The sequence below is a fragment of the Tricharina praecox genome, assembly GCF_024521635.1.
Source record: "Tricharina praecox strain CBS 144465 chromosome Unknown BZA05scaffold_16, whole genome shotgun sequence".
Lineage (NCBI taxonomy): Eukaryota > Fungi > Ascomycota > Pezizomycetes > Pezizales > Pyronemataceae > Tricharina > Tricharina praecox.
In genome coordinates, this window is record NW_026250418.1 from 50,163 (window position 1) to 67,881 (window position 17,719).

A 17,719-nucleotide genomic window follows, 5' to 3' on the forward strand; every position below is an offset into this window, starting at 1 on the left:
TTGGGAGGGTACGAAGACACCGTGAGAGAGTGACTGCGACAATGATATGTACAATACGTAAAGCAGCCTACCAACTAGGTATGGCCATCGGTCGCGAGGAAAATCGAACCTTCCAGTGTTGTAATGGTAGTAGCGGCCTGACTGGATATCTAGCAAGCACCTGCAAGAACCCATGCAACCGCTTTGTGTTAGCCCAACTCCTACGCAGTAACTTCCACCACCATATTCTACGCCTCACTCCTCTACGAGTACTCCGCCACCGCTTTTGCTCCGTCATCCCCATCACAAGCCAACTTATGCACCGTTTCGGAAACATAGAGTAGTGACATACATGCCCACCACCACCCCGACTGTCTCCCAATCATTCACCCCACCGCTCCCAAGGCCCCTGCCATTATGACGGCGTCCCTGCGGATGCGGTCTTAACAGCGGGGCCTGGTGGCTTACGGCCCCGGGAACTAGAGGATATGGGGGTTTCTTCTTAAGAATCGCACTTCTCGTTCTGTGTGTTGTCCCTTGGAATCAAAGCAACCCCTCTCTCGAAAGGATTGATATGGGAGAATACGGATTGATATGGGTGGATACAGGCGGGTATGAATTGATATAGGACGATATGGATTGATATGGGAGGATATGGATTGATATGGGAGGATATGGGAGTACATCATCGTCACAGAGAGCCCCGCTCCTAGAGGTAGGTATCTTTCTAGGACATTCTCTGCAGACAGTTCATTGCAAAAACCATAACCAATGAATCCAGATGAGCTCGCACTAACTAACGCGTATATTCACTGTATAATGAAGGGGGGGTAACACATACGCTTTTTCTGTATCAGTACGATCAAAATACGTATTTTGACCGTACTAATACGTCTTTTGACCGTATCGATACGGAAAAAAGCGTATTTTTACCCCCCCCTTCACTATACAGTACGTAGTATCGGGCCATGTGTTGAGAATATAATGCCTGTCCACCGTATCGCCTTCAAAGGTGATTAATTGTCGACAATATATTCGTCTGGGATCTTCGGTAGTCATAATGAGTCTTCCTTCCGGAGCTGGTCAGGAGGGGTAGATGTGTCGAGCGCACCAACTGGAAGAATAAACAGGAACTGCCAGCTCTTAGGGCAGACTGCACGTCCTATCTTTCAGTTCTCGTGCTTGACTAAGTACAGTTTGCGTGCATAGCTGCAGGGGCGCTCACCTCGGGCTACATACCTAGGTAGGCATCCTACATACATACGATCATCAGCTCGGCACAGCAATCGGATTTCGGAACACACAAACTGTTTATTCGGTACATACGGAAAGCTATGAATCCAGTTTCACACGGTATTTCGATAATCCTAAGGGTTTCTATTTCCGTATCAACTCAGAGTCTCGGCATTCGCAGTTGGAGCATGTATTCCCCAGGAATAGTATTAGAGCTACTACTCTAGTTCCTTGCTTGGAACCGCCAAATAAAACCGTATGGGTCCTTGTCGTATCGTGGACTTGAGACAAGGGCATTGGGTGATTCAGTACTTTCACACCAGGTAACTACTAACCGTCCAAGTACTCTACTCTAGAGGAACTCAAGGTACTGTTCCGACGGGTTGTTGTTTAAGGGCGCTGTAAATCCCTTTCTGCATCATCATCATCACCAGGTGCAATCCGGATGTTGAAGAGGTGTGTGCTCGGCTCGGCAGTTGGAGGTCCGTGTGTAGGTAGGCGTGTGGGTATAAGGTGGACGTCGCGTCCCTAGAGTAGAGTACATATGATCTTTTTCCTGATGCTTCTGGGCTTTGCCGATTAACATTCTTGCCCCACCCTCTGTGACGCCAACAACCCCCAACTTACGTCCCGAAAACACCAACGTTCGCGTTCCCATAGCGCAGGATTCCCGCCCGGCACGGTGTTCCCCAAATTCGCTCGAGTTGCTAAAGTTCGCCGTGGTGAAAGATACCACTTTCTGTCGGATTAACCACGAATGCATCGACAACCACCCACCGCTGGATCTGTCGCGTCAGATACAAGAGTCCATCCCCGTTTGTCGTGCCATTGGAACAACCTCACTAGAGGCCTTTGCAGTCTCCCGATCATTCTTGCGGCCACCATTGACGATGATGTGGGTGACGTACCAGTACCTACAGCAGACCGACTACCATTACCTCGTGTGCTGGTCTCGCCATAGCCATATCTATACAACCAGCCGGTCGGACCGGACGCCGCACACGCACGGCTTTCTCGAGGAACCCTCGAAATCGATATCACACACATCCCTGGGAGATATCTTTGTTAGGTGCGGGGTCAGCATGGACGTCTCCGGTCAATCACATCCCGTTGCTTCGTATTTGACTCTTGCGACAAACATCGGTACCCATGGCTATCATCTATGCCCCCCATCCACCACTTTCAGCCCATTATAGAACTAGAATGGGGGGTTGTACGATTGCTAGGCCGTGCTCGTGTTCTGAGATTGATGGGTATCGGTCGTCGTCGTCTTCGTCGCTTAAACCCGATCCCCCCTAAATCTCCTAGAAATTGTCGAGTACGACTCCTGCAGAAGTCACAGAGAATTAACCTCAGAATGCAACCCCTATGCATGTGTACCTTCTCCTTGGCGACTCAACCCAAAATAACCACGAAAACCCCTTCGTATTCGTATAGGCGGCAGATAGGAGGGGGGGGGCACTTTCGTCGGCAGATTAATATACCGAGTTCAAGCATTCAAGAGAGGGAGATCTCCCTCGCTTTCTGAAAGTATGGAGGTAGTTATGCGGCGCGGTTAATACCGCTACACCTACACCTCGGAGGCGCAGAGTCGAACGTCGCCATCACGACACCAATCTGACCTTGAGGCACAAAACTGCACTTACACACATAGTACACTTACACTTACGGGTAGGCAACCACTGTAATCACGTAGGAATGCATGAGGATGGCCCAGCCTGCTCGTCTGTGCCTCATCTATATGTTCCTGCGTTGCAGCCCGATGGCGACCAAGGGATCCCAAGCCCCTCCGAATTGCAGAGGAGGTTGGCTATGGTCAACGTAAGTGGTCACATGCGCATGTAGGTAAGTATGTGGGGGCGTGTATGAAGCATTCGGATTATGGGTCTAAAATACAAACAAAAACTAGGAGATAGCCTCGAAACTCGCAAAAACAATCAACAAAAACCAGAGAAAAAGGCCTCTTACGTCTCGACAAACGTTTAGGCCAAATACGAGCTATCTGCAATAACACGCGGAACCGACGAGATATCCAAAAATTCAAAAATACCGACAGAAAGCCGTCTTCACAGGAGAATAAACTCTGAAACACGAAGAGAAGGGGGAAAACCTCAATTACCGGGTCACGTAAGAAAAAAGGAGGCCATAACCTGTTTTCGTCGGGATAATTCCAGGGACCGATGTAAGCGTACGAAAGAACGATGCTGCAGGCAAACAGGGCCAGTGATAGAAAATCGTCGACGAGCAGGGTGGGCAAAGGGGGAACTACATGGCACTCATCAGCAGCCGTCCTTCGGAAGTAGGCACTCCTTAGACTCGGAATCAATACCATTCACGGAACAACTGGGATACGGCCGTGACGCCGCATCACCCATAGCGCGTCTCCATGATGCTTCTTCTTCTTCTTTGGGTGCTGGGAGTCCTGGTCCTCGCCCGGGGCGGGGGATGTCTGCTTCCTCTTGGTGGAAGGGAGTGCAGGGGTGGAGGTGCAGGTGTTTTCCGGCGATGAATCGCTGATGAAGGCAGGATCCGGAGATGCCTCGGGTGGCGGAAGAGACGGGGGTGAAGGTGACGCGCCGAAATTGGCGTTGTCGGCGTTCAGGATCGCGTTGCGCTCACCCACGAATCTCTCGCACCCCGGAATGTACACCCTTTCAACCCAGCCTTGACAAGAGACTGCCGACCTCGGTCAAGTCACTTGGGCTTGGCTGCCGCTGTCGTTACTGGAATGGCTCGCGCTTCCGTCGCCCGCACTGTCGGCAACACTTGACGCCTGTTAGTCAACATGCAAATGTCACATCGGTAATGGGGACCACACACCTGCAGTAGGGCGGTGCCCCGGGCATGATGGAGTTCTCTGATACGAGAGGAGTTGGACGGTGCTCAAGGAGTCGGAATCCCAACTACACGAGCAAGACGAGGCTTGATACGTATGAGAAGATGGCCGACAAACGATGTGTGGGCGAGGAACTTGAGGTTTGATGTGCAAGGAGGAACGAAAAGTTCTTGAAGACCGAGTCACTTGAACTCGAAGTAGGTAACCTGACTGGGAATGCCAGCTGGGTATGAGAGACGGCTGCGATTCAGGGAGATGGGAGTGAGAAGATTTGACGTGGGAGGATGAGGATGAAGATGAGGATGAGGATGAGGATGAGGAGGTGGAGCAGGAGCAGGAGAAGGAGGCTGCTTTAATAAGATGAAGCTGTAATTCCTCGAATCCAACATCTTGGTGCCGTGGAGAAGTAGTAAAACTTCTTCTGTATCTCGGCAGATGCGTTCTAACCTGCACACCGAATTGATACTTGGGTATGTGATTACACTAGAGCATATGGCTGTGTTCGTGAAGCCCATGGTGGCGCGCGCGCTGTGGGGTGTGTGAAGCCCATGGTGGCACGCGCGCGGTGGGTGTGGGAAGCACCAAGCCGGCGAAGAAGGACGCAATGCGTCTGCATCATGATTAGCTCATCGCCGTCCTGGTCAATACCGAGAGTCTTTTCGTACGCAGGATCAGGAATCATTCATCCACAATGGTGGGTTTGGGGTATGTGCTGTTCGCCTTGGGTTCTGGTTGAATGGACGCTGAGCTGAAGTTCATTATCTCCAGGAATAGGAACACCGGAGTCAATCCACAGTGAGCTTAGCGTAGTGCCTGCTCCATCTACCTAGTTAACCCTTGACCATGCGTTTCTGGCTCCATCACACGACGAACCACACGAGAAAGACCCACAAGCTCTTGCAACAAAAAATCACATTTCCAAACGTCCAACTGTGGGAATTCTGACTCGGCGAGTAACTACTGCTTTCGAGCCCTACGACCAAGACGTATGGTAAACTACTTTCTGTGGCGCAGCGTATATCTGTACATAGTTCGGAGCTTCGATCCCATCCATACGAACGGATTGGTAGTTCGGTAACGTTGGGATTACCGTATCCGGTATGTAGGTATCCGGATCGAAGTTACCTTTGAATCCCCCTCCCCACCCACCCACTACGACTCGACTGAGTGGCGACCTAGCGATCAGCTCGACAATATGCGCCGTGCACATACCTAAGGCGGGCACTACTGTACTGTGTGTTTCGAATGTGCTATGGTAATGGAGGGTTGGAGAGGAGGAGATCCCCGCCCCCGGATCAACTACTGCGGTAATATATGCAGCAGCTTCCAAGTCCCCACACTTTCTCCACAATAATAGCAAATCAACAGCTTTACATATCACATATACGGAGTTCAAGTTACCTTGATGCTTTATTTTTCTGTTGGCAACTGGTAACTAGCTAGTTAGAGGGCTACCTATTGAGGACGAAATAGTAAAACTTTCCATTGGGAAATTGCACCTACATACACAGGGCCACGTCAGGTAAGTAGACATTTTCAGTAATTTCTCTTATTCCTAGTACTAGTACCGGTATTTGGGCTTGTCGGACGCAGGGGGTTGGCCTCGTTGAACTGTTTCTCTTGGTTTCCGACTCGACCAGGCGCTTTGTTTAGACGGCCATTCGTTCTGCGGCTAACAGTACCCAAATAGTAGTTGGCCCGCCCAAGCATTGGCGAAGGGCCCCAGTCGGTCACCACCAAGCTCCTCATATGGTCGAGTACTGCGCCTACAGCATATTCACGCTTAGGAGTGCTCAGTGTACGACACCAGACCCTCCAACAGTTCGAACCGGGAACAACCCGGGGGTGTTCCCATACTAACCAACTGGCAAACTGAACCAACTGCTGGGTTTTGAACTGGGAAAACTGCTTGTCCCATCAGTTCAGTGAGGCTTAGGGCTACATCTGTCGCCACCACGACCCACTGGCGAATCGCCTACAACCCACCACCCAGTCGCTACTATTAACCCACCACCTATGGAGCACGCTGCGCTGGTTGGCGGGCTCCAGGACTATTGTTCATTGCCTGTCGAGAGGAATGTTCGAAGCAGTCCTGCTGCGATCGAATGGTGGCTGGAACCGCTCCAGAAACGACATTTTCTTTACCTCAGCCAAATGGCGATTGACATTCTGTCTATTCTAGCCATCTCGGCTGAGCTTGAACGGCTGTTCTCCGAGTGCAAGATGATTCTTACTGATCATCATTATTTCCTAAGTACCGAGAGTGTTGAAGCTCTGGAGGCTATCAAGAAGTTCAATCGCCGTACTCTCAGTCTCTCATGTGTACTGTGTAGTGAAGGGGAGGGTAAAAACTACGCTATATGACCGTACCGATACGGAAAAAAGCGTGTAATCATAGCGTAGTTTTTACCCTCCCCTTCACTATACAGTAGGTAGCATCAGAGTAGTGATTCAAAACTAGTACTGAATCCATTTTCTATCGCTTTTTCCGTGACCACAGGAGCCTATCTCGCCTATTTCCCCGGAACAACTGCCAGACTTACCTAAACCAACTGGGAACTGACAGCCTCTGTTCCTAACTGAACCGGGAACAAAATCAAACAGAACTGAACTGTTTAAACCAGTGTTCGCGTTTCAACTGGCTAACTGTTGGAGGGTCTGTACGAAACCACCGTAACTAACTGGGCCCATGAAGTAGAAGATAGCTACTACTAAGTGGATTCCAGCTCTCTCATCCCCGCTGTGCCGAGTAAGATGGGGCTGGGCGACTGAAGTGTGAGACTGTGTGACGAGAAAAATCCCTCATGGCCGTGTCTCATGGGTGCTTGTCGTCAACGGGATGGCATGCGTGCCTGCTCAGTGCTCTGCTGCTGCGCTCTCGTGGGTTCCCCGTGTTGTGCCCAAAGTTTTTCGATCTTGGATTCTTTTCCTTCGGCTCGACGTAGAGTACATACCTCCTGGTAGGTACCTCGAACTCACGACTGGCGTACGGGTTGCGAGGCTTCGCCGCTTCAGCGAAGGAACGTACATACGGTATCATACCTACTCCGAACGGGTTCCATGTGATCTCAACTGTACGCAACCTCCCGCGGGGCTGGCCATATGGAACGAGAGTGGGCTGCTCTACGGCACTCCCTCCTGGAATTACATCCTACCTAACACGCTTGTGTGCAGTGCGCCCTGCTTCGCTCATATGAGTCAAATTTTTATTCTACCGTCCTGACTCCTGGCCGCCAGAGCACATACCTCTTACCAGGTATGTACTCTACGGATGCACATTCTGTAGGATGCCTCGTATCGAATTGAATCTCGAATGAATGTCCAATCCCCTCCCCCCTGATGCTTTTTATGCATAACCCTCACCTTTATTCATGCAATCGAGATCCATTCTAGAGTCCGGTACTCTTGTTAGTGGTCATAGGCTAGGTACTCTATGTAGAGTACTGAGGGGGCGCCGAAGAGAGGAGACCTTACTGAGACCTGGTGGGATCTGTTCCAGACCCTATGCGGTCATCCAACGTTTATCTGTCTCTGTTGTCACTACTTCTGTCGGCCTGTTGTCAGTCTCTGGTCATCATTAGTCTCCAACAGTTCACCAGTTCGTCACCTTGTATTATCACCGATGCCTTTACGTTTCTTTGAAGTTTTCTGCAGTTGCTCTTGAAATGTGGTATCTCGTTTTCGCTGCCAAAATACACTATACTGCTCACCATGCTACTACTGGCTGGAATTGTCCACGCTAATGCATAGTACACACACTAATGCACTGTACATAGTACCCCATCCCGGAATGCCACACAAGGGGATAGTGAGGGGGGGGGGGTAAGAAATACGCTTTTTTCCGTATCGGTACGGTTAAAAATCGTTTTAGTACGGTCAAAATACGTATTTTGACCGTACTGGTGCGGGAAAAAGCGTATTTTTTTACCCCCCCTCACTATGCAGTATGTACCACTGCTACTGCCAAGGATAATAATGGCCGCTGAGGACTCAGGAGGCGCCTGAAGTCAGCCGGCATCCATATATCACAATCCCCAGCCATACGATATATGTATCGCGAACCTGGCCAAGGAAATCGTCCCCATCAACTTTTAGGAGAGGTGCTCCTGGCCGTATGGATGTCTCACGCTGCCATGTGGAAAATTTGAAGTGTGGACCAAGCATACATATGACATCATACCGCCCCTACTTTATATATGTGTGTGTGTAGCGGCGCGGGTGATGGGGGGCTAGCCAGTGGCAGCCGCCGGCGGGAGGCTTCATGTCAGACAGTTTGACTCTTTGGCAGTGGTGGCAGCAGTGAGAAATTGGGGGCACGACTTGAGACAAAAAAGAACCTACTCTAGTAGTACTAGAGTAGAGACCGGTAGTCCGACATGGTCCGATGATTTCGTCGAATGAGTGCTTCGTCTGAGACATCTTCATGTCGGAGGAGGGATAGAGGAAAGGCGCTTTGGAGCGGAGAAATTAAGGAATCGAAGGGTGGGTCGCGAAAAGCCCGTCTATTGTTAGTAAGTTTTCACATTTGACGATGCAATGTGTGAACTCGATCTTTCCAAGGTCTTACGGATCCCCAGCTAACCCGAGCGACTTCTCCAAACGATATGAAGTATGCAAGAGGTGGTGTTCTGGAGCGTGGTGGTTGACCCAGTTACACAGCAAGATGTGAGATTCGGGAATGAATGCCCATTGCGAAAAGGAATTTGATTCCACATAATACCGTACTCTACTCTCACATACCTACGTCCTCCGTACGCAATACATCACACCCTCTGCGGTAATACAACCCCGTGCGGGTACTGTACATCTCGTAACTGCACCCAACCAGTGACCACTCGTCCCCGTCCTCACTCCATCGTTGTCACCACTTGAGAGTTAACCCGACCCAACACCTTTCCCTCGGGACCACCACACTCAACCTCCCACCGCCGTACTACCTCCCACCACTCATCACGTCCATAAGCGATGGCACTGCACTCTCCCTGACCAGTATAGACCACGTCCATGCCCACGCCGTTCCAGCACTTCAACGAGTACAGCCCTGCGTCGCCCTTGAAGAGCCTGCAGAACTCGGGGCCGGACGTGGCGAGCGACTAGTGAGGACCGACGTAGGAGCCCAACGGTGCGGAAGGCATGCGGACACGGAGCTCATGGTCCAAGATCATTGAGTAACACAAGATAAACATGAGGAGGGTGAATGCTAGGAATGCTATAAATGATCCCGCTTCGTAACAGTTGATATCGTCTTGTGGTCTGCCGTGCAATACGACTGATGGTTTGACCGCGGCGGCTGTAGCCGCGGGTGAGGTGTTGTTCTCGGGCGCGATGTCCTGCATTGCTTCGATGTGGGAGATCATTGCACAGCGGACTCGGAGGGGGATAGCTATGGCGCCGCCGAGCTTTGAGTTGCAGCTACCTAGTTGATTGAGCTTATAACATGTGTATGACGGCGAGATTATGCGACGGCAAAGCTTAGCACGTTCCGCAGGAACGACCAATGTGCACATCCACAGAAGACGTTGTTTGACACCAATTGTCAACTGCACCGAGACTGTCTCCAGAAATGTCAAACCGTGTGGTTTTTCTAGCACTGCAATTGGGCCGACAGGGTCCTTCACAGGTCACATGGCATCTCCACTGTTGGAAGCTTCATCAAGGCAGTTCAAACTTCATGTGGTGCATTTTGAGTTTGTCGTCGGCCGTAACGAAATCATCCATCGAAAAGGCAACCACGTAACATAAACCTAAATACTGGCTAGACTCTTCAGCCCGGAGTCCTCGAGGTCGCGGTCCGGTACTCTACCCCTTCGGTCTCCGATTGTGCGTGATACGTCTTCGTGTGCCGGGTCGACAGATTCGTAAGGAGGTAAAACGTAACCTAAGTCACCGAGTAAGGTTCACACATTCCTGGACACCCCTCGAGCAGGTGGAAGCTTTCTGTTTAGTCATTGATTGCATGCGACCTACCGGTATCTAGATCATGAAAAATTTACAAGCTCCGTTTCGACGCGACTGTCCAAAGCAAGTGGAAGTCAATCGAGAATTCTTAGCGGCAGCCGTCGAGCCGAGTGATTTGTTTCGACAATTTAGCGTGTACCTGTCCGAGCTCCTAATAGTCCAAGATCCGCTCTACTGTGAAAGAATCTGCACCACTATCAGCACAACCACTACCACAGATTTATCGTGCTATCGAGCGGTTAATATTTGAGTTTCACTCTCATTAAGATCATCTCTAATACTAGGTAACCGAGACCACGAAACACTCAGCGAAACGAAACGAAGCCATACTGAACGTTCAGCGAACGAAACTCCTGCACGCCCGGCGAAACGAAACGATCGCGTAACAAACCAGAACAACGGAGTTGTCTGTCATGAACTTCCATCATATCTATGTACAATTCCCAAGGTCTTCCGTTTTCCTTCACAATTTGCGCCGGTAATACATTTGGAAGGGGTTCAACTACTTCGTGACAACTTCCATCCAATTCTCCACCACTGTTCGATGATTTTGTTCGTTCGTCGGCTTGTGATAAACTACGCGCTTTGTCGTAGATGAGTTTTCTAATATAAATTTAATTATTAAAAACTCAGTTAAGATATAAAAATCACTTACCTGTTTATATGTTTTCCTCCAATTTCAATAAGACACGCATCTCCCTCCGAAGTTCCGACCCCTTTCAACGCGTTCAGAACTTGGGCAGGTGGATATCCTTTGGACAACTCTACAGCCGCCAGTTGAAGGGATAAGGCCGAAGGTGCAATTTCTCGGCTGCGCTCTAGTGTATGTTGATGTTCTTCGTTATCGAGTCTTTCGATTGTAATAGTAATCGGTTCGGCGGTGGTGCGTGTTGTTTTGATGCGCATATTGCACAGGCCTGGTTTCCGGATTGCTGCCTCGCGAAGTCTTTTCCTTACTCCATCACCCCTTGGTAAAGGTGCTTTTCTTCCTTTTTTACTCTTCCTTAAACGACATTCATATTTCTGTACTTCTACAGTACCACCACGTTGCAGTAAGAGGCCACCAATTTTCGTGTAGACAGTGCTGATCAGTGGCCAATAGGTATCAAATTGTTCCGCCGTGAGAGTGACCGGCTCCGTGACGTTGAAAAGAGTGTCAGACCAAAAGGAAGCGTTAGAGGGGACAGGTATTAGATGAGCGGTCATGTTGGACGTGTACTGATAGTATGAGTGGCGATAAGTACGAGCGGTGATGAGAGTAGACGCGACGATCCTTGAGTGGGCAATGGGCCTCACTCTTTTTATTTTTTTATTCTTCATTAATAATTTGTGTGGCTGTGGCTAGGAAAGATACCCGAAGGAGTAAAAAGGGTACCCCTGTCTGCAATCCAGCCGTCGCTCCCCCGCCATGTCGACCACAACCCCGCGCCGCCGCCGCTGCCGCCGCACCACCCAAATATCCGCGAGGAAGCGTCGCCACGCCTGCCCATGCCTCTTGCTGCCTCCCGTCGCTCGACCGCGCCTCCCCCGCACGACGACAAGCTCGCGTTGGACGACGCGTCGACGCGTTCGGTCCATGCATGCAAGGGTGCACAAGGCTCATTCCCGTAGCTACATATGATCCCGACCTTGATAAAACCCTGGGCGCGCAGGACGCTGAAATCCAAGCGATCAAATTGCGCCCTTGTTCGATGAGAAGGTGTACGGTCGAGGCTACTAGTAGTTCAGTGTTCTCCATCGTCCGGTCCGGACGGTCGAAATGCCGGATGGTCCGAGCCTGGGACGGACGGGTCGGTCCTCGTCCGACGGTGGAGGACGACCGTCCAAGTCACGTGAAAATGATTCGGCTGATTGATAATTTCTTAGCACTGATATCCTACGCACCACCTCATCCCTCACCGCTCCACTAGTTGTGAAAAGTAGCAGTATTCTGACTCGGACGCCTAAGGTGCGGCGCCCGGCCCCTATCACAGCGCTCTAGGCAATATATCTCACTCGGCCACCCAAGGCCCACGCCAGAAATCAGGTTTTTACTCAAGGATTGGCGGATGGCCGTCAACGGCCGTCCTGGGCCTTCCGTCTTGTCCGTCCGCTGAAAAAACCTTGACCGCCACGTCCTAGGCACGGACGGACGGGAGGCATGCCGTCCGTCTTCGTCCCAGGCCCAGTAGCGGGCACCGGCGGTCACGTCGCTGTCTATAATAGCCGTCGACTCGACTCACTCGGAGCGCCTACGATTTGATGGCGACGATTGAGCAAGAGAGAGGGAAATGAAGGAGAAAGGAGTGGTGATAGCGGTGACGGAGAAAGGATCCAGAGGTATTGCACGGACCGCGGCGAGGACATGCTTATATAGCTGAGGGTTTCGGACTGTCGGAGAATCTACTCGATAGATATTAATCCATCACTTTCTTCCTCGGCCCTCGAACTTGGTCTTCTCATTATTTGAGCAGGGTAGGCTGTTCTTGCTCACTCATTCCGTTCGTTCCGACTCGCAGCAAACACAACGTAGGGCACAGTGTTCGACATAGTCCGGTTGGGACTGCAGCCCGGACCGGACGGACTGCCGAGGTCTGTTCCGGACCGCCTAAAAGTAGTCCGTCCCGTCCATGAATTCCGAGGACTGGAGGGGACTGCAGTCGACTGCAGTCCGTCCTGACCTCAAACAATTTCGGACTAGTCCGTCCGAACACCGCTCCCGGACGGACTGCCAATATAGAGTCCAGTCCGGTCCGAGGCGCAGGACGGACGGGCCGGACTATGTCGAACACTGGTATTAGGGCACCCCGGGCGCGATCCAGAGCGTATTGTCCCATCACCGAGTGTCTGGAGTCAGAGTCGAGGTCCTGGTAATGGAGAGATAGCTGCTGCGCTGGATGACTGTAAACCGGCCTTGAGGAACATTGTGGAGGGCTTTAGGGGATCAATCTCTAACAGCTGACTCGGTGGCACGGCAGGATACGGCTGGGAGAGAATATTGGTAGGCGAAACGATTGTTGGGATCAAGACTTTACATCTTCGCGGTACCGCTGTAACTGTTTTTGTCCATCATCATCATCATACGATAACTTCGCAAGGAACGAGCTGTGCAGTGGGGTATGTGGGGTTCGCTTGATTCCGGGCTTCTCCGTTTGTACCGTGACGTTCGCGACAGTCGTCACCGTTTCATTACACCTACTGAGGGGCGCGAAGGATGAGGCGGCAGGGCGGTACATATAGGTGAGCAACGGAGGGGTGAGACCTTGTTGAGACCTTGTTGAGACCTTGTTGGGACTTGTATTTAGGAGCAGAGACCTTGTTGGGACCAGGGGGGACCTGGTGGGACCTATGTGTTATGGAGGGCAGACCCGATGCGGTCGTTGAACGTTGAAATGTTTTCCGTTGCTGCTTTTCTGTTCGTCTTGTCGGTCCTTCTTTTCAACACAACAGACATCATCCTCATACACCTCTCGTTCAATTGAATCACGTTTTATATTCTCGTACCCGTTCTTGGGTCTCATTACCTGTGTCACTCGTCAAAGCCCCACCCAATGATTCCACCTCAACCTCCGAGTGCAACGGTCGTGAAAGTCAAAGGACCAATCTTGAGGGTGGAATGCGATGTTTGCTGAAGCTGAGGGTAGGTGCTCGGGTGGAGGGGTACCTACTCTGTATAGGTTCTAGGTCGCCAGCTGAAAAGGTGACTCTTCCCTGCCAATTCCACGAATGATTGGCCATGACGGTTTTTGGAACCCCAAATAGCACGTGGAGCGCACGCAGCCGGCCCTAGTTACATGACAGCGTGAGCTTCAGAGAGAAGGACGACGGATAAAAACCAAAGCGAAGGCGGAGGAGTGGTTGTTGAGTCAATAGGTATGTAGGAAAAAACTCCAGGTTAATACCTATATAGTCTGCACAAGTCCGCCGCACCCGGCAGTCCTTGGAGAAGTCACACCAAGCGCAAACAGCTAACGACACGACATGCAGGCTCCCCTCCCGGGCGGACTCGATGGGTTTCCTTGCCGAGACGAGACGAGTATCTTATCCCAGCACAACGAGGTCCGTACACAGGTAAAGCAACCCCATACATACACAAAACCAAAGGTGCCGCGGTTTCACCACAGCCACGGATTTCAAGCCGTCTCCTCCGTGGAGCGGCCATTCCTCCGAAGCGGCTGCGGGGGGGGGGAGGAACAAACAGCCAAATACAGATGTGGGTGTACTCGATGCTGACCACAGTCATGGGAAGAAATACCTTATGGTTTCCACAAATTTCCGCGAGACAGTTGAGCGAATTCAAACACTTTCTTTTCCTTTCAGGAAGATGCCTGGGCAAAGGTTTCACTCCTCTAGAAAACTTGTACCAATTGGCGGAGCTCCTACACACATGTGACACAACCCAGCATACATAACTACAATCGCATGTTCGTCGGCGACCAGCTTTGACAGCCCGCGGACACCACTCCGCTGTTGATTGTTCACGTCGCAGCCCTCGCTTATCCCATCAAGCTAGGTATCATAGGTACGTCGTCCCGCATCACTCCTCACCGCACTGCTTTTTCCACAAAGTTCCAGTAGGCATGTCATATGTGCATACATAGTTCTCTGAGAATCGGGTCACCGGTAACCATCGATTGTCGCAATGCCGCCCCCACTGACTAACTAGTGGCCTACAGTAGATGATCCGGAACACTCATCGCGATGCGCGGTCAATTCCGACTCCTCACGGAACCCAATCAATCCAGATGAGGCTGCACAGATACTCGTATCTTGCGGACCCACGTGTAGGGCGAATATTGTCTCACCTTATTCACCCCAGCTCTTCCTTGCATCGGTGGTTGTATGTACTATAAGTGCATATCGTCTCTGGGGAGAAGCAGAAGGTGTGTACCATACATGGAGTATTTATACGCATCGAACACCGTCGGTCCTGGGTGGAATAGGTAGTTACGGGCTGCAGCTTCCAAGAGCAGACTGCGTGCACTACACGGGTCGCCAATATTTGATGCGATGCATCCTGCAGGGACTCAGACCGCAACCCCAATGCACCCATAAGCGCGGCAATTGTATGGTTCGGATTGTCAAAACTTACCTTTATAGGCGTGTGCGGAAGGCGTCGAGTCCTGCTGGGTATGGTGTCTGAACAATTGTCGGTTTCTTTCTTTCGACATCAGCGGTGTCTCGGCATCCTCAACTCACCAGCCATACCGGTAATTATTGCTACTTGTTTGTCCCTATGGCTGCTTTGTTGGCTGTCGTCGAAGCCTTTTATGATAGGTAGGCAAGTTCTTGGTTGTATCTCGATACTTATGCACTTGGGGCTAAGGAGCTGGGGGTCCACATCGAGATTCCAAAATAGTGCGATTGCGGCAGTTACGAACGACTTGCGACGGAAGCAAAGTCCTTTTTGTCGATCGTATTCCGGTGGCTGCAGCTTGGTTCTTTTCAGCACGGCCGGTAGTTGCTGAACTGGAGGCCGTGCGCAATAGGACTAGAATCTTCGCCTCGCGTCCCGTCCTTTCTCCAACCTTTCATTCATCGCCTGAAGACTCTTCCACGGTGGAACTCAAGCCAAATACCACTCCAATCCTCTAACCAACTACCATGACAATAACAACGGCCCACGACTTATGTTGCGAAAATATCAACATCGCGACCCCCTCCCCCCCGCTCCCCGACAGCGACGGTTTCGATCCGGTAGATACGACTTCCTCCAACATTCGTCGAGTTGCCACGGTCGGTTGTGGCGAAAAGGGCCGGTTCTTGTCGGATAATCCACGAATGAACCATCAACAATTCGAAAAGTCACCATCAGCCGTGTCGCGTCCGATTCCGATGTCCGATTCCGATGTCCGATTCCGTTTGTTGTGCGGGAAGGACTACATAACCCGGAAGCTTTTACAGCCAAAGCAGCCCATGTTTCGGCCAGTGTCAACGACGCCGATGCGAGGGACGGTTGTTCGACAGTCCACCTCCACCTCTGCCACTACCACCATTGCCCGGCCATCACCACCATTGTCCGGCCACCCCAGCCATAGCCACACAGCTCATGCGAATCTTACCATTGGCCCACACAACTTTTTCCGGAACACAGCGGAAACATGGAAGATACCATCGCTAACCACGTGGGAGACAGCATGCGCATCCCTTCTAGTCATTCGCGGCCCGTTGATTTGTGTCGGCTTCCTGGAAACACGAGACCTTGGTGTCCATGGCCGGTATTAACCTGTGTTCCCTACCATTAATGTCCACCAATCACAGTACGGAAACGGAAGCCTTACAGATAGCGTGGGGGCCATTTTGTGTTTCGAGCTCCTCCTCGAGATGAGACTATCAAGATACTGGGAGTTGAATCATGATTGATCGTTTCGTATATTTTTCCGAGGGGCAGGCTGTTATTGGATAAAGTCGAAATGGTTTCATGGAGATTCCTTTGCGATGTTACACCGAACTGAACTGACAGGGTCGGGCCTTTATCATTATCACACCCGAGAAAAAGGCATTGAAGATCGCGCTTATATAGAAGCAAATTGATTCCCACCCATCTTGTGGGACTTTGTCAATCCGGTACCATGCAGGAACGACCTACGCTACGGAGAATTAATTCGGATAAGGAAACCCACCCTATGCGTCGACCAGTTGCATCTACTGTTCCCTCGGCGAACCCCCCCGTATACACGAAACAGCTGCAATGGTTCGCTGCATCGAGGGGGAAACACTATTGCCGCGAAACTGCCGAACTCCCCAGCAATTAAGAATGCGCCATCTCCTCGCTTTCCGGACTGTTGCTGCACAACACGAGAGATCGGGTGTGCTCACCTGCGAGTGAATATCGCTGTAGCATGCAGTTCCCAGCAGGATCGAAAATCGCCACCCACAGTCGGATCTCGCTCGACAAAGAGGCTCGCTTACTGCCGCCGACTCGACGGGAACGATTCGGTCACTCTAGCCCCTTCACCTGAACGGACGAACGGGTGAGTGGCGGTGATCGATGCTGCCCTACCGGTATCCTTTCGTGAACGTCTGACGGAGACTTTGATGCCCAGCCTCAGCACAGAACATGTATCGGGTCATCTTGGATAGGATGGAAGGGTTTCGAATGGCCGGATTCAAAATTCCATCGACGCTGGACAGAAAAAAGCGATCACATCGTCCCATTGAAACCTAGCGCCTCGACACGCCATGGGGCTTCGACTTCCAGCGAGCGCGAAATTTCAAAGTCGCTAGCATGCGTAATCCGGCAGCGACGTGGGCACATCTCCACGAGCGTTATTCCAGAGGTTTGTGCACCACCAGACTATTAAGAATGCGACACAGTGTTCTTGGACTCGAGGCTTCCACCAAAGAAAGTGGGGGGCCAGTCAGTCGTGCACCTTGCCTTGCCTCCACCGAGTGTAACGGGTGAACAAGAACGGGTCCGCACAGTTGCACAACTTCGGAACGCAATGCGGTTTTGAGTTTCGAGACTCGCACATGTCACGGAAGGCCTGCGTCAGGTGGGAGTATAAAGACCGGAGCTGCCCTAGGTTCTGGCGCGGAGCGACTTTCTGACCGTAAAGACCCGAAAGAATCCCCATCAACCTGCTAGACGCACGGATCCGGCATAGAGTTCATGCAACCCAGCCAACACGAAGTCCGATCGGCATCACTGGATCGAGCTAAGAATGAACCATGAGAGCGGAGCCATATCATAGCCACAGTGGATTCGCGAGTTCGACGACGACTTCTTCCAAT

General features: G+C 51.4%; 4 protein-coding genes across 4 annotated transcripts; 1 reads left to right on the plus strand and 3 right to left on the minus strand.

Annotated features, from left to right (window-relative positions):
* Positions 1 to 3,043: 3,043 nt before the first annotated feature.
* Positions 3,044 to 3,645, minus strand: BZA05DRAFT_73494 (uncharacterized protein). Its single transcript, XM_051488587.1, has one exon. The coding sequence runs from the start codon at positions 3,542 to 3,544 to the stop codon at positions 3,092 to 3,094; it is 453 nt and encodes a 150-aa protein (XP_051338344.1). The 5' UTR covers positions 3,545 to 3,645; the 3' UTR covers positions 3,044 to 3,091.
* A 5,132-nt stretch (positions 3,646 to 8,777) lies between these two features.
* BZA05DRAFT_401161 (uncharacterized protein) lies at positions 8,778 to 9,926 on the minus strand (the record flags this gene model as incomplete). Its single annotated transcript, XM_051483968.1, has 1 exon — positions 8,778 to 9,926. A coding segment is annotated over one exon (519 nt), but the record flags the coding sequence as incomplete, so codon positions are not given.
* A 287-nt stretch (positions 9,927 to 10,213) lies between these two features.
* BZA05DRAFT_401163 (uncharacterized protein) lies at positions 10,214 to 11,261 on the minus strand. The gene has a single exon (XM_051483969.1). The coding sequence runs from the start codon at positions 11,210 to 11,212 to the stop codon at positions 10,658 to 10,660; it is 555 nt and encodes a 184-aa protein (XP_051338346.1). The 5' UTR covers positions 11,213 to 11,261; the 3' UTR covers positions 10,214 to 10,657.
* A 4,082-nt stretch (positions 11,262 to 15,343) lies between these two features.
* BZA05DRAFT_73645 (uncharacterized protein) lies at positions 15,344 to 16,262 on the plus strand. Its single transcript, XM_051488589.1, has one exon. The coding sequence runs from the start codon at positions 15,590 to 15,592 to the stop codon at positions 16,208 to 16,210; it is 621 nt and encodes a 206-aa protein (XP_051338347.1). The 5' UTR covers positions 15,344 to 15,589; the 3' UTR covers positions 16,211 to 16,262.
* Positions 16,263 to 17,719: the final 1,457 nt, after the last annotated feature.